The following is a 25410-nucleotide window of genomic DNA, read 5'->3' as shown; positions in this document are numbered from 1 at the left end:
CACCAGCAAGGATCTAGTCAGGGGGCGACGACGCAAGAAAGTGGCAAAAAAACTAGGTTCAAGTCTGATAGGACAGAGATGTCAACAGGCAGTGCACAAGGGCAATGCATAGGGTGCATAGAAGCCAATTGTTTTTTTTTTGTTTTTTTTTAATACCATCAGGTGTGGAGGTGTTCAAGAAAGAGCTTGGTCTTTAGCTTCTTTTTAAAGATGGAGAAGGACTCAGAGAATCGAATGGAGTCTGGCAACTCGTTGCACCACCGGAGAACTACAGAAGAGAAGAGTCTGGCTAATGACTCGGGGCCCCATTGTGGCGGAAGTGCCAGGCGCCTTTCATTGGCAGAGCGTAGTGAGCGGGACTGAGTGTAGACCTGAATGAGGGAATCGAGAACCCGTTTCCCCCAGCCCACAGCAGCGCAACACAAGACAAAAACATCCAAAAACTACAAGAACTGCAAGAACACATATATCCAAACTAAACAAAAAAAAAAAAATCACTGTCCATTGGTCAGGCGCCCCTACAGACACAATTGGCCATATCTGCAGGTGGGAAGCCGGATGTGGGTATGTGTCCTGGTTGCAGCACTAGCGCCTCCTCTGGTCGGTCGGGGCGCCTGATCCTTCCATGCGCTATGCCCCCCTAGCAAAACTCCTCACTGTCAGGTGAAAAGAAGCAGCTGGTGACTCCACATGTATCGGAGAGACATGTGATAGTCTGCAGCCCTCCCCGAATCAGCAGAGGGGGGCAGTAGTGACGGGGACGGCTCGGAAGAGTGGGATAATTGGCCCAGTACAATTGGGGAGAAAAGGGGGGGGGGGTTCCGCTGTCCAAGGAAACGAACGGCAGCCAGGATGACTGTTGGAACTGCTGGTCTGTATGGGCTAGCAGTTAGCCTAGCCCACCCCGTTTCCGCGTCCTGTCAGACCGCCCTTGGTGTTTCTTCCTCGGGTACAGCTCCAGGCAGCGGCTGTGGCCCCTGGGCCCACCGGACGAAGCAGACCAAGCTCTCCCAACCGATCCAGCGCCAGCCGCCCCAGTCAGCCCCCCCCTGCACGCCACAAAACGACACCAAAAACACCACAGTCAACACCAGGCGAGGCTGCCGCCAGACCGCCCCTGGTGCCATCGGAACCACCAGTCCGCACAGGCCAACCCAGCCCACCCCACCTCCGCGCCCGCCAGACCTCCCTCGGTGTTACCTCTTCGGGTGCAGCTCCGGGCAAGGCTGCGGTCCCCGGGCCCACAGGACGCAGCAGACCAAGCCCTCCCAGCCGATCCAGCACCAACTCCCCCAGCCACCAAACGAAGACAAAACCCAAATGCAGACGTGGACAAAGGCACTGCACGGATGGCACTGGGCGAGGCCGCCGCAAACATGGATTCACGCCACCATCTTCCCACACCGGAAGCGGAGTTCAGGTAGGTGGGAGCCTTTTTTGTTGCTGTTTTGTAAGCGAGCATTACGGTTTTGAATTTGATGTAGGCAGCAACTGGGAGCCAGTGGAGGGATATGAACAGCGGAGTGACATGTGCTGTTTTGGGTTGGTTGAAGACCAGACGTGCCGCCACATTCTGGATCATCTGCAGAGGTTTGAAAGTGCATGCAGAGAGACCTGCCAGTAAGGAGTTGCAGTAGTTTATGACCTAGGAATCCTGGCATTGTGTGTGAGCATCTTACTTGATGTTGTTTCGTAGCGCCTTGTGACAGTGGATACAGTGGTATGGACTGGTTAATTTTTTCCGCCGCCATAATAACTTTGTCATGTTCCGCTGTTTGTCAGTGCCATAGTAGAAGTCTTCCACCAGGATGACAATGTTGCTCTTGGGGAGTTCTTGGGGAGGCTCTGAATGATGCTGATTGGGGCTGAAAGTGATGGGGGCAGATTGGCTGTCTGGAGAGAGTTGTGTTTGACTGGTGCCCTGATCAGGATAGTTGAATCCCCCTCTCTCTCTCTTAGACTGAAAGAAAGAAAGATGCCATGATTTACTCCATATATTAAGACAATTTGAAGCCAACTTAAAAAAAATTTCCACAAGCTGGTTTTAAAACAAAATCATTCTTTGTGCACAGGGCACAAACACTACAACATTTAATATATTCAAGAGAAGAATGCAGAGACAACAAGGGTAATTTACTCCTGGTGAAATATGGAAATTATTTTCCATCGCCCTTTATTGCAAAATTATTTTATTTCCATGAATTTCTTTTTTTACCTTGGAGGCTTTGGGCCAGGATAACCAGCTCTCTTTGGAGAACTTAACGGTGTGCGGCTCCTTTTTAGCCAGTTTACTCTTGGAGGAGGTTCTGCACATGGTCCTGCTTGTGTAATTCCACCTCATGCGTTTCAGACTGTTGGCGATCTCAGTGCTGCAGCGCTGTTGGTGGAAGGACCAAGCAGAGACAGTTAGCCCCCTGGTGACAGAGTGGTCTAAGGTATGTTCACTGAAACATTTACAGTTAAAACAGTAATGAGATTCAGTTCCTGGGTCATTAAACATGTTTGATCTCAATGATTCAGCGATCTAAATCACTAAAACAAATCATCCATCCTTCCATTATCCAAACCGCTTATCCTGCTCTCAGGGTCGCGGGGATGCTGGAACCTATCCCAGCAGTCATTGGGCAGCAGGCGAGGAGAAACCCTGGACTGGCTGCCAGTACAGATGTATTAGACCTGGATACGGCGCTGCACAGCCTTAGAGCCAATTTTTTCCAGTCACTCGCGGTATTGCAGCAAAAAAAATCCCCTGTGGTTCAAAAAAGCATTTTCCCCATAGACCACCATTGTAAAAGAAACGCCTGTAAAACTGTTGACAGGACACTTGCAGCTATAATCATGTTCAATTATTACTGTTTGTATCATATATTTTTGAGCCAGGGGGTTTTAATCGTTTTAAAAAATTTCCAAAGCCCAGAAAATTTTTCTATTCTGCATGACGTCACAGCTGTGTACGACCACTCTACGTGTGGTCATGTTGTGTCTCGGGAACGAGGATCTTTGCTAGGCTAAACAAACGCTGTTCAGATGAACAAAAATCAAAGGTAAAGGTGAATATATGACACAAAGCTGAGCCTTCTCTTTCACACGTCAAGATATTTTGAGTTTGTGGTCACTTGTTAGACTTTGTTTTGAACGTAATTGGTCTTTTTAGTCTGCTAATGTAGCATTCATGAGCCCGCAGCGCCGGATCCTGAACACGGTTCGCTCATTCTCATAGCCTAGAGGCACGATGGGAGTAACACTACTGCGCATATTCAGTGAGCTGCATGTACCTGGAAGTAACCCAGAAGCCAGAAACTTTTTCGGCGTATGTGCCAGGCGAGCAATTCTCATAGGAATCAACAGGCGCCATTTTTAGATCTGGTATCCTCTACTATAATACATCCATGGCTGCCAGTCCATCACAGGAGGTCCCAGCCCCCCCCCCCCCCCCACACACACACACATTCACACCTAGGGACAATTAGGACGGCCGATTCACCTGACCTACTAAAATAACTGCTCATGATATATACTAGTCATATCATATTTACTAGTCATTTTGTGATATTTACTAGTTATATCATGCTTTGAGAAAGCCAAAATATAACATAGTGTGGGAGTGCAGGAATGAGGAGACGGAGAGATCGAGTCGAGTCAATTCCGTTTACTCGCCACACATAACAACACCGATACAGCACAATCTCTCGTGGCAACCAGCTAACCGCTAGGCTGCTGAAAACATGGCTCCACTTCTGGAAAACTCTAAGCAGTGCCTACGTCAGCACTCTGAGCGTCTGCCTTAAAGGAGCAGCAGCCCCTGGTGATTCTATCGTCAATTGTGTATCACCACAATAGCACCTTTAATGTAACATGCTATTATTTGTATGGAAGTGAAGACTTGAAGTCCACCCCACTGACAGCAGATGGAATCAATGTGACTCTGCCCTCTGATGGTGTACATTTAAAGTTGGGTGAATGGGTACAAACTTTATCTTACTCCAATCTTTTTTGCCAACTTTCATGAAGTCATAAAACATTAATCGCTAAATAAGGAAGGTAAGAGATATATTCGACAATTCATTTACTGGATCTAAAAGCAAATAAAAGCTGAATATTCTCCGCTGGCATCAACTCAGCAGCCATACTTACACACATGAAACCTCGAAGCTCGTTGATCATTTTGAACTGGTTTCGGCAGAATGGACAGGTAGAGGGTCTTGTAGGTCCTAGTTGCCCTGTGGTGGTGGAAAATAGAGGTTGGGGGTAGAATGGAAAAAAGTATGTAAGGAAATTGAGAGAATGGCTTTTTGTACATGGTGGTAACCCCAGCATATTCAAGATGGCTGTCTTGAATTCCCTACCAGTCAAGAGCTGTGTCCAGAATCACAACTTTGTTCATTCATTAACTATTCCCTACACTCAGTAGGGTACTCTATGGGGAGTAATAAATGGAAATTTCTTGAACATTGATGAATTATCATTTTGCATCTTTTTCTTGGCCCGTCACACCGTAGCACGAGCAGCAGAGCGGAGAAGAAGCATTGCGGTATCTTTAGCATACAGTAGTATACATGTGATAGACACTACGGTTTTGGTTGCACTGTGAGAATTTTTGAGGCCATTATGTAATACGTAAGTTTTACAGTTAGAATTCGGACACAACAGGGGGCGCCCGGGTAGCGTAGCGGTCTATTCCACTGCCTACCAACACGGGGATCTTCGGTTTGAATCCCCGTGTTACCTCCGGCTTGGTCGGGCATCCCTACAGACACAATTGTCCATGTCTGCAGGAGGGAACCCGGATGTGGGTATGTGTCCGGGTCACTGCACCAGCGCCTCCTCTGGTCGGTTGGGGCGGCTGATCAGGGGGAGGGGGAACTCGGGAGAATAGAGTGATCCTCCTACGTGCTATGCCCCCCTGGTAAAACTCCTCGCTGTTAGGTGAACAGAAGCAGCTGGCGATGTGGTAGTCTGCAGCCCTCCCCGGATCGGCAGAGGGGGTGGAGCAGCGACCGGGACGGCTCGAAAGAGTGGGGTAATTGGCCAGGTACAATTGGGGAGAAAATTGGGGGGGAGGAGAGAGAGAATTCAGACACAAAAGAAATGGAGGAACGTGAATACAGTGCACTGTATAAAGGGTATCTGCAGACTTTGTAAATACAAATTTTATGATTTTTAAGGCCTTTTTAATACCTCTAAATGGAAAAATAATACCATTTCCATGGGGGGGGAGACAAACTAGAATGTATACAGTGTTGTTCAGTTTTATTGACTGAATATAAAAGCAATTTTTTTGTGCAAATTAGCTGACAACAGCCTTCTTGTTAATTAAATAAAATAAAACTATGACGGTAGACAAGTCCCAGTCAAATGGAAAACAATAGTATTGTGGAGGATGAAAGAAAGGAGACGAGACCACTTCTCCTTTTGACCACACAGCCGTGGGGTCGTTTATTTCCTCCAACTCAAATTAAGTCCGTAGTTCATTCTGCTAAACCTCAGCGTCGTGTCTACCCACAATAACCTTTGCTAACCCCCGCCCACTGTCTTAAAGGGTCCATCTCTGGCCCGCATGGTGAATATGTAACCTGCAAGTAGGTCACTACACAGGCCCCCCCAGAATTCACCATGACAAAAAAAAAAAAAAAAATAAAATCAACGAGGCGGGGGACGAATAATGCGGCCAAAACGGCCCCTCTTGACAGGTGGTGGGGCAGGGGGGCGTCGACGCCGAGGGCACTGGGCCAGTTGAACCGGCCTGTCCAAGTCCAGGCGAGCTGGCTTGAGGCGGTCCACTGAAACCCACTCCTGCTTACCACCGTCATCCACAACAAAGTCTTAGCCCCCACTCCCAGGACACGGAAGGGGCCATCGTAGGGGGGCCGCAGGGGGGTACGGTGGGCGTCATGCCGGATGAAGACCTACCCAGCCGACTGCAGGTCCTTGGGGATGTAAGACTGAGGGAGGCTGTGCCGCGAAGTTGGGACTGGAGTGAAAACGCCGGCAGCGTCCTGGAACACAGCCCGTTGGCGGGCAACAGACCAGGGTGCCGTGCCGTCTGGGAGAAATTCCCCTGGGACCCGCAGTGGCTGGCCGTAAACCAGCTCAGCCGATGAGGACTGGAGGTCTTCCTTAGGGGTGGTCCGCAGGCCAAAAATGACCCACGGGAGCCGGTCGGCCCAGATAGTCTGTGAGGCTGGCCTGAAGAGCGGCCTTCATAGAACGATGAAACCGCTCACATAAACTGTTGCCCTGTGGGTTGTACGCCGTGGTGCGATGCAGCTTCACCCCTAGGCTTTCAGCGACTGCAGTCCAGAGCTCGGATGTGAACTGTGGGCCCCGGTCAGAAGTGAGGTCAGATGGCGTGCCAAACTGGGCTACCCAGGACCCGATGAACGCCTGGGCCACCTCAGCAGATGTGGTGGTTGACAACGGAATAGCCTCTGGCCACCTAGTGGTCCTGTCCACCATGGTAAGGAGATGAGTGAAACCACGGGAGGAGGGAAGGGGTCCTACTAGGTCCACATTGACGTGGTTGAAACGCCTCCCAGGCACTAGGAACAGCGCCAGGGGTGCCTTGGTGTGGAGGTGTGGCGGTGAGCCTTGGAGCGATGACACGCCATGCAGGTGCCCACCCAGTCATTGACATCCTTCCTGAGGCCATGAGGCCCCCACCAACTTCGTTGACGCCTTCACTCCTGGGTGTGAAAGGCCATGGATGGCGTCGAAAACCCGTCGCCGCCAGCCCGTGGGCATCATGGGCCGGGGTTGACCCATGGAGATGTCACAGAGGAGCGTGGCCCCAGCATCGGCGAACACCACATCCTTCAACTGCAGCCCAGTGTCAGCAGTCCAGTAAGCCTGCACTTCTGTGTCAGCAGCCTGGTCTTCAGCCATGGCTGTGTAGTCGAGTCCCAAGTGGACGGCTCTCAACATCGCCTGAGAGAGGCAGTCGACGATGAGGTTGTCCTTGCCGGCGACGTGCAGAATGTCAGCGGTGAACTCGGAGATGTAAGAGAGCTGGCGCTGTTGGTGCCCAGACCACAGCTCGGTGGCTTTGGCCATGACGAATGTCAGTGGCTTGTGGTCCACAAACACAGAGAACCGGCGGCCAGCAGGAACCGGAAGCGGCGGATGGCGAGAAACAGGCCAAGAAGCTCCCGGTCGAAGGTACTGTATTTCCTCTCACTGCTGCGCAGCTGAAAAAAAGCAAGCGGTTGCCAGGCTCCGCCCACCCACTGCTCATACACTCCCCCATGGCGTAATCTGAGGCATCCGTGATGAGTGCTACTGGGGCAGTTGGTGATGGGTGTGCCAACAAGGTGGCTTCAGCCAGCACAGCCTTAGCGTCCTCAAACGCCCGGTTTCTCTCTTCCGACCAGTCCACTGGGCCCTTGGGGTCCTTACCCTTCAGAGCCTCATACAGGGGGCGCATGAGATGAGCCGCCCGAGGAATGAACCAGTTGTAAAAGTTCACCATGCTCAGGAACTCCTGCAGGGATTTCACCGTGTTCGGGCGTGGGAACCTGGCGACAGCGTTCACCTGGTCGGGGAGGGGGGTTGCTCTGTCCTTTGTAACCCGGTGCCCGAGGAAATCAATGGTTGGAAGGCCCAACTGGCACTTTGCCGGGTTGAAGATGAGCCCATGCTGGCTGAGCCGTTCGAACAACTGCCGGAGGTAGACCAGGTGCTCTGCTGCAGACGTACTGGCCACGAGAATGTCGTCCAGGTAAACAAACAGGAACGGCATATCTCGCAGTACAGAGTCCATGAGCCGCTGAAAGGTCTGTGCAGCCCCCTTGAGCCCAAATGGCATCCTCAGGAACTCGAACAGCCCGAACAGCGTGATTACTGCCGTCTTCGGTACATCCTGTTGGCGGACCGGCACCTGGTGGTATCCGCGCACAAGGTCCACCTTGGAGAAGATGACCGCCCCTGCCAAGTTCACAGAGAAGTCCTGGATGTGCGGGACGGGGTAGCGGTCTGGCGTCGTGGCGTTGCTGAGACGGCGGTAATCACCACATGGGTGCCCGCCACCATTCGCCTTCGTGACCATATGCAGGGGGGAGGCCCATGGACTGTCGGAGCGGTGCACGATGCCGAGGCGCTCCATGTTGGCAAACTCCTACTTCGCAATGGCGAGCTTGGCTGGGTTGAGGCGCCGTGCACAGGCGTAGACTGGGGGGCCTGTGGTGGTGATGTAGTGTTCCACTCCATGCTTGGTGACTGCTGATGAGAAGATGGGCGTTGTGAGGTCCGGAAACTCAGCGAGCAGACGCTGAAATTCATCCCCTGTGGTAATCATGTTGGACAAGCCGATGGGACCTGCCTCCCCAAGCGTATATGGGTAGGAGCAGAAGGAGACGGCGTCAATCGAGCGGCGGTTTTTAACGTCTACCAACAGCCCATAAACGCACAGAAAATCCGCACCCAGGAGGGCAATGGACACCTTCGCCATTACAAAGTCCCAGCTGAACCGTCAACCTCCAAAAACCAACTCCACATACCTCGTGCCATAGGTGCGTACAGGGGTGCCGTTAGCAGCATCCATAGGGGGGCCGAATCCACCCGCTCCACCTCTGCTAGCTCAAAAGCCTGCAGCAAGTGTCTTTTAATCGTACCGTACTTATCCACGGGCGGCGGGGCTTGCAAGCGGCCCAATATCTGTGACGCTGTAAATGTTCCGAGTGCCACCACGACATAGTAGTACTTGGTCTCATCCACGGTGATGTTCCTAGTAGCGAACTGGGCTTCAATGTGAGCGAACCATGCTGCCGCAGCCGTTTCCCAGAAGTCGGGCAGTTTGAGCGTCACGGCGTCAGCCACTGCCGCTCAACTGGTAGCTTCGTTTGCCATGGCTCACGTCGGGGTCACCAAGGTGGAGGATGAAAGAAAGGAGTTGAGTCCATTTCTCCTTTTGACCACATAGCCGTGGGGTCGTTTATTTCCTCCAACTCAAACTAAGTCAGTAGTTCATTCTGCTAAACCTCAGCCTCGTGTCTACCCACAATACCCTTTGCTAACCCCCACCCACTGTCTTAAAGGGACCGTCTCTGGCCCACATGGTGAATATGTAACCTGCAAGTAGGTCACTACAGTATCAAATATGCACAAGAGGGCACAATAGAGACGGGTCCGAAGTTGACAATCTAAACCAAACCTAAGTTTATTTCCTTTTCAGACCCTCTCTGACATAAACGATCCAAAGTTTCTTTGACCCCCGTTTGTCAATGGACGTGATGTCTCATGATGAGTCACAGCTCATCAGCTGTCTTATCAATTTGACCATCCAGCACTAGAAACTGCTCTCATTTCCTTTGCTCGTCTCGTCGGAGTTTGATTTTGTTTTCAGCATTGCCATTTCCGTCCCTGCAGTCTTCTCTGCTAATTCCGTGAAGTTTCTGCTTTCTTTAGGAGACTTAGTACCCGAAGTATTGCTGCTTTCAAAATGGCTGTCAGAGAAAAACTGCGGTCTAAGCATCGGCTTTGTGTCGATGCAGCTGCCTACTGGGGATCGGGGTTCGCACCTCGGTCTTGTCAGATCTGACTATGGCCGGACTCGATGAAGCAGCAATAATTGGCAACGCTGTCTTCGGGAGGGGGGCGGAGTTGGCTTGTGCTCGTCACATGAATGCGTCTGTGCGTGTCGGAAAAAGCAGTGGTTTGGCCTGGATTCGCCTTGTCACGAAAGTGGTGAGGCATCTCCTTCGAGACTGCCGGCTGGGGAGATGCAGTTGGTGAACGCATGCAGTACGAGGACGGGTGTTTGGACTAAAATAGGGAGCGATTGGCCACTAAATTGGGAGAAAAGGGGAAAAAAAAAAATCAGAAATAAATTTATATATAAAAAAAAAAAAAAAACCCAGCTGAATGCTGTCTGCTGACTGCTCAGCTGAGCAGTGGTAGTTACAGCGCCTGTAGCTCGGGCATGTGCATTAACAGGAGACAAATTACCTCCAACGTTACTACAAGCAGCCAAGCTAGCAACGGGCTCAACATATGACCCGATGGCCAGAGTGCTTTCTCGAGTGCTAGCATCGCGCTTGTGCTTTTTGGATTTCATGAGAAGCCAGTGCTTAACAACCCACTGTCACCAGTTTGTATGTGTTGCAATAAAGCTCATATCATGCCTCATAAGATTTGCTTGATTGTTTAAGCCAACCACGATATTTGTCATCCTCCCACCATTTCCGACTGAATTTACATTTACCCATTTTCTTTATGCTTGCTGCCTCCTGCTGCCTGGTAGCTACTGTCTCCCAGTCCCACTGCCCCTGGCGGTTTAGTGTATGCCATTTAGTGCAAATGCATTGTACATTGCCTGCAACAACTGTCAGGCTACAGTGGAATACTATAAAATAAAAACAAAACCTGAATGAAAAAATAGATACATGCTCATTTGTTCTGCCCCAGAATAAATTTAATACCTCCCTACCTAAAATTACAGATATTTTAGACCTTGAATTAAAAAATAAGAAATTCAAGACATTTTAAGACCCCCCTCCCTTTTTCTCCCTAATTGTACTTGGCCAATTACCCTACTCTTCACATCCGGCTTCCCACCCGCAGACATGCCAATTGTGTCTGTAGGGACGCCAGACCAAGCCGGAGGTAACACAGGGATTCGAACTGCCGATCACTGTGTTGGTAGGCAACGAAATAGACCGCTATGCTACCCGGGCACCCCATTTTAAGACTTTTTAAGGATCTGCGGGGACCCTGTATATAGCAAATAGGGAGCGATTCTGGACAGGATTAAACTACACAGACCAAACACAAGGACGTAACAATCACATTCCAGACATTAAGACCTTGACTTGGGGTTGTGTGTGTATTTATATATCCTATGAAAATAGTGAATATGCTGATATTGAACAGATTCATTAAAATCAAATAAGTCCACTATACCTCCGTGTGGGAGCTTGGGAACTGTGGTAGATGTCTTACTGCGGCTACCGGGTGGAGAAAGGAGGTATGGAGAGGTTATGGCCATGCCCGGCTGGCTGATGAGGTTCTGGGCCTGGGCCAGACTCTGGAGCCTAAGCGCCGAAGGCGGTGGGCTGGATACAAGCTCAGCAGTCTGGGGAGTGAAGTTTACATTGTGGCCGCTCAAAACCTTCTCCGCTGCAGCACCAGATACCACTCCTGGATGTGTGAGCGAGAGCAAACAGATAAAGGAGGGGGAGGAAGAGAAGGATGAAGAAAACAGTTAAGTTGAACAATGGTACAGTGTCCATTCTATGTGGTCGACTTCTCACTGTGGGACCATTTTACCTTCGCTCTTGCTATACTTAATTATTGTAAAAAGCCAGTATTAATGCCTTTTGCCACCAAAGGGGGGGGGGGGCAATTTCCCTGTTTATCATGAACTGTAAGGTTCATATTACATGAAGCAATTCTCCCCCTACTATCGTTGCAAAAACAAAAGTGTGTGATGTCATGTTATGCAACTTCACAATTATGGAGCAACCTTATTGCAGTTTAAATCACATTCAATGACAAATCGGAATGAACTGTATATACTGCTCATCAAAGGTTTGGGGACACTTTGCCTTTTTAAAATTTCCTTGTAGGGTCCGCGGTGGTGTAGCGGTCTAAGCATCGGCTTTATGTCGATGCAGTTGCCCATTGGGGAACAGGGTTCGCGCCTCGGTCTCATCAGATCCAACTATGACCGGACTCCATGAAGCAGCAATAATTGGCAGCGCTGTCTTCGGGAGGGGGACGGAGTCGGCTTGTGTTCGTCACATGAATGCGTCTCTGTGTGTGTCGGAAAAAACAGTGGTTCGGCCTGGAGTCGCCTCGCCACTTCCGTGACAAGGCTTCTCCTTCGAGACTGCCGGCCGGAGAGATGCAGTTGACGAACGCATACAGTACGAGGGTGGGTGTTTGAATTAAAATAGGGAGCGATTGGCCACTAAATTGGGAGAAATTTTTTTTCCTTATAACGTTGGATTTTCTGTTACTTTTCACTTACGTAAAAATGCCTGCAATGGCTGTTACTTGCTTGTTTTTCGTACGTGACTGAGAACAAGTAAATCACAATGACAGAAAGGTTCATCAGTTCAACAACGTTTAGAAGGAGAAACATTTCATCACTCATCCAAATGACCTCACCAGTCTCAACTGACTGCAGGTATCCCCACCCTTGTAAACAGCTCCGCTGCATAACAACTGAAACCAACGATCGGTTTCATATGCAAATAGGCGTACCCACCAACTACTTTCAATGGCCATGTGTACTATTCACAGACGATTGGGGACTAGTTGCATCCACAGCATTGTAAGATGGTGACAGACGTACTCTTAGCCCCCCCCCGGTTCAGGGATGGTCTCACATAGATGGCCCCTTTGACTCCCCATTCAAACCAGCGTTCCTCCTTGTCAAGGATGTGCACATCCTCATCCCTGAAAGAGTGGCCACTGGCCTGTAGATGGTGTAGACTGTGAAGTCCTGGCCTGACGTGTTAGCTCTCCTGTGTTGTGCCATCCTCTTGGCCAGTGTCTGTTTAGTTTCCCCAACGTACAAGTCACAGCAATCCTCTCAACACTTAACAGCGTACATACACTATATTGCTTTGTTTATGCTGGGGAACCCAAGGTGTTTTGGGGTTTTAAAGCAACCGAGACGCGGTGTTTGGAAAATACTTGTTTCAACTTTTCCAACACTCCCGCCACATATGGAATCACTACTGGTTTACGCTTAGGTAGCTGTTCTTCTCACTTCGATCGGCTGATGCGTCTTTCTGGCTTTGACAAATGCCCAGATAGGATAACCACTTAACCAGGGCCTGTTTAATGTGGGATTTATCCCCTTCCCCAGCTGCTGTCAGTGGGGATGTTGCCGGCTTAGTGGTACAGCATCCTGATGATTCCTAGTTTGTGCTCCAGTGGTTGACGAGAGTTGAACCTTAGGTACTGATCAGTATGTGTTGGTTTATGGTAAACAACAATCAAATGTCCCCCATCACCAATTGAAATTTCACATTCTAAGAAGGCTAACCTGTCATTTTTCAAATCCTCCTCGGTGAACTTGATGTGGTTGTCCACCAAGTTAATGTGGTCAGTGAAATATTGTACGTCCTCAGATTTAATTTCAACCCAGGTGTCATCCACAAATCTGAACCAATGGCTAGGTGGTGTCCCTGGATCGGACATCAGAGCCCTCTTTTCCACTTCCTCCATATAATAAAATAATAATAGCAATAATAATAATAATAATAACTATTTATGTAGCACTTTTCTAAAACAATGATACCAAGTGCTTTACAAAGAAATAAAAGCAGATGAGGCAAAAATAAGACCAAGATCAAATAAGAGTAAAAATTTAAAAAAAGTATAAATAAATAAAAACATATATCAAACATTTGTAAAAGCTTTCATAAAAAGAAAAGCTTTAAGATGAGATTTAAAAGAAGCTAGAAACTCGGTTTGTCTTAGTTCAACAGGAAGAACGTTCCATAGTATGGCGGCTCAAACAGCAAAAGCCTGATCACCCTTTTTGACAAACCAAGACCTGGGAATAACCAGCAGGGCTCCATCTGCGAATCTTAATGGTCGAAAGGGCAACTGGAAATGTATGCAGGAGCAAGACCATTAATACATTTTAAATTCTTTTTGAATAATACATTTTTCTAAAATCAATTCGAAATATAACAGGGAGCCAGTGTAGGGAGGCAAGCACAGCAGAGACATATATGGTCATGCCTCCTGGTCCCGGTAATGAGCTGAGCAGCGGCATTTTGTACTAACTGCAGACGGTGGAGGAAGCCCTTGCTGACACCAGAATAAAGTGCATTACAATAGTCAAGCTGAAAATGGATAAAAGAATGTACAACTTTTTGCAGATCGGCAATTGATAAAAGTGACCTAATTTTGGAGATTAGCTTGAGCTAGAAAAAGCATGACTGAACAAAATGTTTGATTTGATTATCAAAACCGAGGTTAGCATCGAATATTACCCCAAGATTCCAAGCAAAACCATTTAAAGTCTTAAAAGTGAGCAATAAAGTTTTAAAATCAATTCGAAGTATAACAGGGAGCCAGTATAGAGAGGAAAGCACAGGAGTGATATGGGCATGCCTCTTTGTCCCGGTAATGAGCCAAGCAGCGGCGTCTTGTACTAACTGCAGATGATGGAGGGAGACCTTGCTGATACCAGAATAAAGTGTATTACAATAGTCAACCCGAGAATAGATATAAGCATGTACAACTTTTTGCAGATCAGCAATTGATAAAAATGACAAAATTCTAGCGGTTAGGTTTAGCTGGAGAAAGCATGACTGAACTTGTTTATTTGATTATCAAAACTGAGGTTAGCATCGAATATTACCCCAAGATTCCTAGCAGCCTGCTTAAGACTACCTGACAGAACATCAAGATTAGTAACAAAAGGGCCAGGATTTAATGTCAGAGGCAAGTTGTGAGATTTGCTAGGGTGCTAGGATCTGAGCGTTTTAGTGGCATGTATAACTGAGTGTCGTCAGCTTAAAAATGGTAGAGCACATTTTGATTTTGAATGATCTAGCCAAGGGGCAGCATGTTTAAAGAAAGGAGAGGGGGACCAAGAACAGACCCTTGAGGTACACTGTAACTCAACTGAGCCATTGAGGAGGTAGTTACCCGGAACAACAGAAAAAGCACTGTTGGTGGGGTAAGAGCGTAATAAGCTTAGAGCTGAGCCCTTGATGCCAACCGTAGTCTCTAAGCGATGTAAGAGGATGTTGTGATCGACTGTTGTCTTGGTATTATTAAGTGCTCTACAACCAGACTGGAAACTATTAAAACCACTATTAGTGTTCATAAAAGATATCAATTGAGAAGAAAGTACTCTTTCCAGAACCTTAGATAAAAAAGACAATTTGGAGACTGGTCTGTAGTTACTTAGTGACTGGGGATCTAAATTAGGTTTGTTCAGCAATGGGTGAACAATGGCACGCTTTAAACTGTCTGGAAAAGAACCAGAGACCAGAGAATTATTAAGAATTTGCAGAATTACAGGGCTGATAGTTGAAAATACCTCCTTGATGTCTAAGATGCAAGAGGAGGAGTTCATAGCATTAAGTAAGTTTGCCCAATTAATAACACACGATCTTGCAAAATGGGGAGCATATCGAACTGTGAAGACCGTATCGAACGATTCGGAATTCGATCCAGTATTATCCCCCCCTAGCAGACAGCTATCTATACTGTTAGACAAAAGAGTGGCGCCGTCCCCAGTAGGGTGAATGCTGTCCGCTATCAGCAGTTAAGAAGCCAGTTATCAACAAAGCCAAATCCCTGCTCATTACAGTAACAAGCCCACCAGTGGGGCGTCCCGGTGGCATGGCGGTCTATTCCATTGCCTCCCAACATGGGGGTCGCCAGTTCAAATTCTCGTGTTACCTGCAGCTCGGTCGGGTGTCCCTACACACACAATTGGCTGTGTATGTGGGTGGGAAGCCGGATGTGCGTATGTGTCCTGGTCACTGCACTAGTGCCTATCACCTGTCGGGGTGCCTGTTTGGGGGGGGACAGCGTAATCCTCCCACACACTACATCCCCTTGGTGAAAGTCCTGTGTCAGGTGAAAAGAAGCAGCTGGCGACTCCACATGCATCAGAGGAGGCATTTGGTAGTCAGTCTGCAGCCCTCACCGGATCGGCAAAAGGGTTGGAGCAGTGACAGGGAACAGCTCGGAAGGGTAGGGTAATTGGCCAGGTACAATTGGGGAGAAAGGGGGGGGGCAAGCCAGCCAGCAGTTCATCAAGGTCAGCCTACTGTACATCTCATCATTACCCCTGGTAAGGAACCAGAGACAGTTAATCAAATCCAGCACATCTTTCTGGCCAACTCAAGTGTCCTGATTAGGCTGGCATAGTGGACTTTTCAGACTTAACTTAGTGGATGGTTTTCAGAGCAGTCTTACCTACTGAGAAATCTAAAAGTGTAGATTTCAGAGTAGCATGGAGAAGTGAACACTGTATAGACAAACATCTCTGGTTCTGGACTGTATTTACCAGTGATGATTGGGATAAGGTCTTCTTTGGGTACAGGTGGCGGTACAGGGCAGATAGGTGGTGAGGGAGACCTGGGCTCGTGAAGAGGAACTTTCAGAGTGGCCATGGTGTTAACTGCATGCACACCAACGTGGTTGGAGATCTTGAGGGTAACAGGAATCTGGAGGCTGCTAAAGCCGCTTGCCGAGCCCGCCGGCTGCGTGAGTAACCTCAGCTTGGTCCCTTCCCCTGAAAAAGGAACAGGGAAGTCAGAATGTTTGGGTTACTGAACTTCAATTCAATACCTTAATGTAATGTTATCACAGTTCTGCAGTGTTGTTAATGCTGCACTGTTGAATTTTGCATCGCACAATCCTCAAATTCTGCCCTGTGCAGACTGTTGCACTGTTTTTATGATGTCTGAAACGCCACTATCTGTTGCAATACGACTGAATTCCTATTGTACCTTTTGTGATGTCAGGGTTTACTACTCTGTCCACTAGATTTTAACTGTCTCACCCGGTGACTCATGACAAACACATTTCTACTTATCTACTCTGACTAAAATGACAATAATAAGACTTGACTTAAAGCTCAACACAATTCAAGAACTCTGAAAATAACTGTCTGAAGATAACTGATAACCGAGATATTCCCTCTTGCTTGTTCTGCATTCAAACCATTTTTTGTTGATCAAAATGACAGATAAAATAAACAGGTATTGCTAAGAGAGGGCTTTTGCTGTAGCCTAAAATTAAGACTCCATAAAGCTTTAAGTTGTCTACACTGACCTCCCGGTAGCATGTTTACTGGTTGTCCGTTTAGTCTGAATCCAAGAGGAGCCCGTGGAGAATTTGGGGTCCAGGGCCATTGGAGAGGGGTCTCTGATGCCTGATTAACATACAAGACAAACAAAAAAAACCAGTGTCACGTGTACATAAAACGGTGAGTCAGAGATAACTTTCTGTTAAAAAAAAAAAAGCTATAAAAACCAAACTCCATCCCTAACAACCACTGAAATTATTCCTTCACGACATGAGATTGAAATGAATGGATTTAAAATATTCTTATAGGAATACGTCATCTTGAACCAGTGGGAATTTAAAAAGGTCGACCTTCCAAAAAACACAGGCACAGTAATTCAACAATCCTACCCCCAGATGCGCAAGGAACCATGGGGTTACCACCGTACCTAAATTTCATACTACTACTTTTGGCTGCTCCCGTTAGGGGTCGCCACAGCGAATCATACATTTCCATTTCTTCCTGTCCTCTGCATTTTCCTGTATCACACCAGCCACCTGCATGCCTTCCCTGACCACATCCATAAACCTCTTTGGCCTTCCTCTTTTCCTCTTCCCTGGCAGCTCCATATTCAGCATCCTTCTCCCAATATACCCAGCATCTCCAAACCATCTTGCCTCTCTTGCTTTGTCTCCAAACTGTCCAACCTGAGCTGTCCCTCTAATATAATCATTCCTAATTCTGTCCTTCTTCATCATTCCCAATGAAAATCTTATCATCTTCAACTCTGCAGCCTCCAGCTCCACCTCCTGTCTTTTCATCAGTGCCACTGTCTCCAAACTATATCTTGTAAACTTTCCCTTTAACTCTTGCTGGTACCCTTCTGTCGCAAATCACTCCTGACACTCTTCTCCACTCACTCCACCCTGACTGTATGCTCTTCTTCACCTCTCTTCTGCACTCCCCGTTACTTTGGACAATTGACCCCAAGTATTTAAACTCATACGCCTTCGTCACCTCTACTCCTTGCATCCTCACCATTCCATTGTCCTCCCTCTCATTCACACATATGTATTCCGTCTTGTTCCAACTGACTTTCATTCCTCTTCTCTCCAGTGCATACCTCCACCTCTCCAGGCTCTCCTCAACCTGCACCCTACTCTCGCTACAGATCACGTCATCCGCAAACATCACAGTCCACGGAGACGCCTGCCTGAGCTCGTCTGCAACTTGTCCATCACCATTGCAAACAAGAAAGGGCTCAGAGCCAATCCTTAACGTAACCCCACCTCCACCTTGAACCCATCTGTCATTCCAACAGTATACTTTACCATTGTCACACACCCTTATACATATCCTGCACCACTCCTACAGACTCCTCTGCAACTCCCGACTTCCTCGGCAGCATTCTACTTAGCTCTCCAGGTTTGACTATTGCAATGCACTTCCCTCTGGTCTACCAGTCTTTGCGATCCAAATGCTGCAAATATCCAGAATGACGGGTTTTCAAACCGTCTATATGTGCACACACATCTAATTTCTCTTTGCATCCTTACACTGGCCCCCAGTATATAAAATCTTGCTCCTGACTTTAGTATATGCAGTTTAAGAAGTGCACACCTGTTTGTTGATGTGTAACTGTGTTGATCAAGCTAATAAATTAAACTAATCAAACCATAAACTAAATTAAATCACACAAACAAATCATATCCATCAATTAGATGTAAGCGGATGGGTCTTTTCAGAAGTGACATTCATTTACTTACCCCTCAGCATGTCGACAGGCTGCTATTTCTAAATACACAACTTCATGCTTGTTGTTTGTTAACCTAGGCTATTCTGTCTCCCTTGTATTTTATCTAGACATGTCTGTATTTAAATGTACACAATAGTCATCATTTTTACAACTTAAACATTAAATGATTAATCAAATGGACAGATATTAAATCTGTCAGACCGAAATAGAAATCTATCCGACAGATATTTACACTGATTTTTTTCTTCATATTTTTATTATTCTGAACGTGTTCATCCACAAGAAAAATCAGTTTTCCTTAGGTAAAGCAGCTGACTCTGTGGCTCTCAAACTAGAAGCCTTACAAACGCTGGTTAGGCCCTTAAAACACTGATGACAAGTTTGCTCATTTGAGCAGACGCTGATGCAGACATGTAGGGTTGTGGACAAAACATACAGGGCAGTACAGCAAGTGGAAAGACCACCTTTCATCCGTACCGAAAGGGTTCAAGCCCCATTGTAAACGACACCCACCCTCCAAACGTGCCCAAGAGCCAGGCACTAAGGTCCCTTTCACACTTGAAAGTCCAAACCAAGGTCTGAACCAGAGTCTGGTTCTGGTGCTTTCACATCTGTTATTTTATAGTCATTAGGTTCAGGACTTTTGCTTTCATACCAGGGGACCTTGACTTGAACTTTTGGCTCGTTGTTGCCGCCAGGTGCGCTTGCTGTTGCCAGGTGCGCTCGTTGTTGCCAGGCGCGCTCGCTGTTGCTAGGTGTTACTGTTTGTGTTTGTTTTATCACTTCCTATGATTGAGCTGAAAGTCCGAACCTTTGATTTCACATTAGACATTCATGAACCTTGGTCTGAACCGAGACTACCTCCTGAGCTTGGACCAAAGACCGAGTCTTTGATCCCTGTACCCTGGTCCAAGAGGTTTCACACCTGGCAATCTGGTTCGGACTTTTCTGGAAAGTCTGAAAGTCCGGACTAAACAACATAAGTGTGAAAGGGCCCTAAATGTCACCTGTGTATGTGTGTCTGATTACCGATTGGGTTGGGAGAATGTCTGTGGGAATGGGGACAGCCACGGAGCTTTCCAGGGATTCATCCTCCTTCACAGGGCTGCAGGGAGTCTCGACCACTGCAGAACAAAACAAAGTCACTTGACAAACAGAGAAAGGGCAGCTCAAGTCTCATGCTATGCAGGGAGCTATGCAGGGATATTGTGACAACAAAACAGAAGCATGCCTTAGTAGTCAGTACAGTTGTCTAACAAAGTAGGCTGGATATTCCTCCAGTTCTCAAACCTTTTGTAAACCACTGGACAAATCACTGGCATTTTGCTTAACTATTTCTACTTATCTGGTGTTTTTTGGCAGTGTAAGGCAATATCTGCTGTCTATCCTGAACACATACAAACCAACTCCTCACAACTTTGGTCACAACATCCCCCCCCCCCAAAAAAACAGCATCTACTGATACGATTCAAAGATCCCAGTGAATCACAGCTTATCTGTGTCTACCTTGCATATTGCCATTTTTCTCAGAAACACACTTTGAGTGTGTGTGTGTGTGTGTGTGTGTGTGTGTGTGCGCGCACACATGTGTGCATACACTTACTTTTGCTAAGTGAGTACTTCTCCTCCTCTCCTGAAACTTCCTCAATGGACGGCCACCACAGCTCGTCCTCATCACATTCCATCAGCAGATCTTCAATTCCTGCCGGACTGTCATAGGACATCTCCATCCTATAAAAATAAACCTGTCACTGGAAACCTCCAATTGTAAAAACAGTCATCACTGCAAATTTTGCCTCTAAACATACTAGTCAGCTAAGACTTTCCAGTACAACCACAATCGTCAATGAAGATTTTTTGATTCAGAGATGTAATTATAACGCTCTTCACTGAGCCTACACAAAGTGACACAAGGTACTCCTCTTGTTTCTGGAAACATTGTACAGGTTAGGTTTTAATCATTGTGGACTTGGGAATTGCTGTGTTTAGCTATATTTTTGTGTTGTTGTCCTGTGTTGCATTTTTTTTCATTTTTATTTTATTTTATTATTATTATGGACCTACCTATTTGTCTGAATAAAGTAAGATTTGAACTGAATTGTAGTCAGTTTGAAACTTTGTCATGTTTTCATACAAAGTAGTTTTGGTATACAACCATACAAAAAAGTGAGCAGCCACTAGGTCTTGGCAATACTGACAAAATCAAATATAACAACATTTTTGACCAAATACCTAGATATTGACAATGTTACAATATTTGGGAGGTTACAATTGGTGTTTTTATAAGATATTTACAAACAAGAGGTTTTTTGAGAAATAGTCATTAGTAATGTGGATCTGATGACCAAACAGGTAGAGGCATTCGTTGTTTATTTCACGAAAACAGTCTGAAGTTCAGAAAATTGTCTTAATTTACAATGCAGCTTTCAAGACCAGGGAATGACAACATTTAAGTTATATCACCATATTACCAGTACCAAAATCCCAAGCGATAACCAGTCTCACATCACAATATTGATATTTATACACTGCCAAACTCTACAGCCAGTTCTTTCCATAGCCAGCACAACTGAGCAGACATTATAGCTCTTGCCCATAGCTGGCTAGCTTCACTCACTGCTAATGCTTCCCTCACTGCTAATGCTGCACTAGCATGCTACCTTGCAGTGTAAGTCTAACTAACATGCCACCTTGCTACTAACATTGCCCATGCAGCAATGTAAAGTTCCTCTCACTCACAACCGCTCTCTCTCTCTAGTTATGCTGCACTTTTATCAGTGTAAAGTTCTAACTAGCATGCTACCTTGTAGTGTGACGGTCTAGCTAGCATGCTACCTTGTAGTGTAGAGGTCTAGCTAGCATGCTACCTTGCAGTGTAAAAGTCTAACTACCATGCTGCCTTGCTGTTCAAGTTGCACATGCAGCAATTTAAAATTCCAACACGTAACCTCTCTCTCTCTGCTAATGTTGCACATTTAACAGTGTAAAGGTCTAGCCAGCATACTACCTCACAACTTATGCTGCACATGCAGCAGACGATTTCTAGTAATTTCTCCACCTCCAGCATTCAGTTGTGGCGGTACCTGGATTTGGTCTCAGTCTAGTTAGAGATGTGGTGGAATGATGTTAAGCTGATACCTGACAAAAGCCACAAGGAGGCAGAATAGTGCTAAACCTGGTCACCAGTGTTCTCGGCATTTACTGATAAACCACTTCGAACCGAGATCATTTCAACAGTATGCATTCAACATGAAAGGATGATGTAATGAAGCCACCACCCAAACCACATAACTGTCATCTATACCAAAATGTATAACTACAAACAAATTGGAGTTGTATGTGAACTTAAATGACCACTAAGCCTCAGTACTCATCAGAAAGTTTCAGGTAACCTGTGGTGAAAAGAATTAAGCCGATTTCATAGTACTAAATTTGTCCAAGTCATTTATTTACAGGCAGTAGAATGGCAGCGCTAACGGAAGGTCTTAATGGAACATTAACAACAAGAATCTTGAAAATATTCCTCACAGCATAACGCCACCAAACCTCTCAGGCTATAATAATCAATATCAGTCCACATTTTCTGTTTAGTGCACAGAATTAATAAGCTCACTACTGGACTGCTATTCCATATGATACAATATCAACCACAAAAACCATAAGGATACAATACCAATACTACATAAACTAAAATGTACAATTTGGCTGCTATGCTGCTCCTAAAGCCAAGAGTTGCTACTTTAAGTTTTAGGTGAAAAAAGAAAGAAGTCATGACTTTGCTTTGACTAAAGCAGTGTCACTGAGTGTTACTAAATGATCTACTTCATTTTTATCACTCAGAGTATCTGTTGTTTGGCATTACAAGTGTGCATGTGGAAGCTACTTATCTGCATTCTACAAAAATTAAAAGATGAACCCAACACACAAATTACAAGATGGGCTCATAAGAAAGGGTTGGTTTTACCTAATCATAAATAACATGAAACAACCAAAAAGCTTGAAGTTAAAAGATTAAAATAAAGTTAATATAATGAATAGTATTTAAAACACTACTTTTCACCCGCGTTTAATTACGTGTAATTCTAGGGGATTAGTTTGACAATCTTAAATTACTGCTCGGGTTAGCTAGCAGGATTAGCTCAATAACTTCAGGCTGAGTGGGAAATCAGTGAGGGTTCTACCCCCAAAAAAGTTGAAAAAATAAACATAAAACTTAAATCATACACACAGTGGCACAATCAAAAAACGTTCCAAATGATAATTTGCACTGACAAGGGGGAAAAAAAGCAAATAAACGTGCCAGTTAGAGAAATAGCAGCTTGTTAGCAAGCTAAGCTAGGCTAAACAGGAGTTACATGGCAGTTGCACAGTTAGCACGCTAAGCTAAAGAGCTAGCCTTTCATACGGAGGTAAATGACGCTGCGTGCCCCTTGTGTTGCACCAAAACGAGACAAACGCTTGAAAACAAAACGGACTCGCATTCACTTGCGATCAAATTTACCCACGGGTGAGCTTGCACCCGGCAACATATAAAATCCGAAGAGAGAGCAAGCTGCCCTGCAGCAAGGGCTATGACGCATGGTCGCCCCTCCGCGCACACACCCCTCTCCTCCCTCCAGTCTCCCTCCCCAGCAACAGCACCACAGCAGCAGCAGGGGTTAGCCTTTAGCTTACTGCTACTACACCGCAGCTAACGCGCTAGCTTCCCAGCTAGCTCCGGGTGCTCTTGGTTAAGCTGAGAAGACCAACACCAGTCGCGCTCTTACCTCGACCCACTTTCTTGTCAATGTCAACTATTAAAGAATTGCTGACTCGGTGGTTTTCTTTTTCCTTTTCTTCTGTCTTTTTTTCACTCGCCGAACGGCATTTAGCGGCACTGTGCTGGAAAACAACAACGCCCACGCCGGACCCCGCTAGCGTGAGTTCGACTTTAAGTAAGGTCTGTGTCCCCCCCCCCCGGGTTGTCCGCGCGGCTCCTCGCGGCGGCTGGCCCCGCCTCGGCTGAGGAGACGGCGGGTTTAAGTCACTGCGCAACGTTACTACGTCTTTCAATAACTTTTACTAAAAAAAAACAAAAAACGACGATGCCCCAATTCACTCCGCGAGTTCGGAAAAAATAAACAACCCCCAAAACACGACGGAGTTAAAGACTGAAAACTGACTCAGATAAAGCCGGAGATGAACGCTGAAAACGTAAGAGTTGACGAGTAGCGCACCAACAACCGGCTAACGACGGTTAGCATGTTAGCCGCCTAGCCGGGGCCAACTCCCCGAGACTGCCATTCGCTTTGACGTGCGGCGATATTTACCGTTAAATTCCGACATTGTACACGATGTGATAGGTGAAGTTGGCTTTCTCGCTCACTGTCAAGTCAATTAAACCAGGTCTGGAGAAAAGGGAAGTAACAAAAAAAAGCTGCTTTCCCAGGCTAACGATTAGCGCCTCTTATTAAGCTAGCGTTGCGGCTCTGCCGTCCGCCATGTGAGCAAAGACACAACGTAGAAGTGGGCGATAGTGATGTATTTATTTGCGCCAATTTGTCTTTTTGTTGGATAACGTATCATGTCACCCCCCCCCTTTTATCTATTTTATTACTACGCAGGGCATGCGGTGGAGCTGCTTTCCCAGGCTAACGATTAGCGCCTCTTATTGAGCTAGCGTTGCGGCTCTGCCGTCCGCCATGTGAGCAAAGACCCAACATAGCAGTGGGCGATAGTGAAGTATTTATTTGCGCCAATTTGTCTTTTTGTTGGATAACGTATCATGTCACCCCCCTTTTTATCTATTTTATTACCACGCAGGGCATGCGGAGGAGCTGCTTTCCCAGGCTAATTGTTAGCGCCTCTTATTAAGCTAGCGTTGCGGCTCTGCCGTCCGCCATGTGAGCAAAGACCCAACATAGAAGTGGGCGATAGTGAAGTATTTATTTGCGCCAATTTGTCTTTTTGTTGGATAACGTATCATGTCACCCCCCCCTTTATCGATTTTATTACCACGCAGGGCATGCGGTGGAGCTGCTTTCCCAGGCTAATGATTAGCGCCTCTTATTAAGCTAGCGTTGCGGCTCTGCCGTCCGCCATGTGAGCAAAGACCCAACGTAGAAGTGGGCGATAGTGAAGTATTTATTTGCGCCAATTTGTCTTTTTGTTGGATAACGTATCATGTCACACCCCCTTTTATCTATTTTATCTATTTATTACCACGCAGGCATGCGTTGGAGCTACTTTGCTAGTTATATATATATATAACTATATATAACTATATATATATATATATATATATATATATAAAAGATAAGCTAAAGATTAATAATGTTTGTTTCTTTAGTCAGAGACACTTTACTAGCGGACTTGTCAGCTAATGCGTTTTGAATATAGTAAAGGGACACCGGAGAAAATGTCTCAAATCATGCCGAGTTAGCTAAACAGCTAAATGTTAGCTTGGCAAATAAACCTTAGCTGGCATGCTGACTTGAGGGGTGTTCCGAAAAGTGAGACGTATGAGGTTATCGGGACGTTAACACGAAATTCGCTGAAATCCAGAATTTTCTGTTTCGAACACAGACGTCTAAGTAAGTCCAGATCAGTTTACCGTGACAGCTAATGCTCTGAAGCTAACCTGCAGCCTGGCAAGTTTACTAAAGTTAAACTACCCCTCCAGACACGTTTTAACGTTTAAAAATCGTCAAAAAAAAAAAAAGTGTATACGGCATGTAGTTGCGACAGTGTGGGGAAGCCACGTAAAACAACGTAAAGCAGGTAGTGGCGGGATTAGTAAATGAGTGAGCTGTAAGGGCGCTGATGATAGTCAGTAAAGCTTTTCAGTGAGTGCCACAGGGAAAAGAGTGGACATTGTTCGTTTCATAATAAACCAACAGAGTTTTTATTATATGGTGTCATAAGTGACTATGAGTCCAAGATGGCAAAGTTTAACCGCTTTGAAAGACCG

General features: G+C 46.4%; 1 protein-coding gene across 1 annotated transcript in view; it reads right to left on the bottom strand.

Annotated features, from left to right (window-relative positions):
* Positions 1-23405, bottom strand: part of pogza (pogo transposable element derived with ZNF domain a) — a 47528-nt gene extending 24123 nt beyond the window's left edge. Inside the window, exons 1-8 of the mRNA XM_056298051.1 lie at positions 23228-23405; positions 20065-20192; positions 19491-19585; positions 16753-16852; positions 15983-16210; positions 10797-11130; positions 2216-2414; positions 1680-1960 (exon numbers count right to left, since the gene is read on the bottom strand). Of these exons, the coding sequence (XP_056154026.1) occupies positions 1680-1960; positions 2216-2414; positions 10797-11130; positions 15983-16210; positions 16753-16852; positions 19491-19585; positions 20065-20191 (1364 nt within the window). The 5' untranslated portion in view covers position 20192; positions 23228-23405. The remainder of the gene's footprint in view (positions 1-1679; positions 1961-2215; positions 2415-10796; positions 11131-15982; positions 16211-16752; positions 16853-19490; positions 19586-20064; positions 20193-23227) is intronic.
* Positions 23406-25410: the final 2005 nt, after the last annotated feature.

Source organism: Lampris incognitus, chromosome 18 (assembly GCF_029633865.1).
Source record: "Lampris incognitus isolate fLamInc1 chromosome 18, fLamInc1.hap2, whole genome shotgun sequence".
Taxonomy (NCBI): domain Eukaryota; kingdom Metazoa; phylum Chordata; class Actinopteri; order Lampriformes; family Lampridae; genus Lampris; species Lampris incognitus.
The sequence above is the reverse complement of the archived record's forward strand: the minus strand, read 5'-3'. Positions and strand labels throughout refer to the sequence as shown.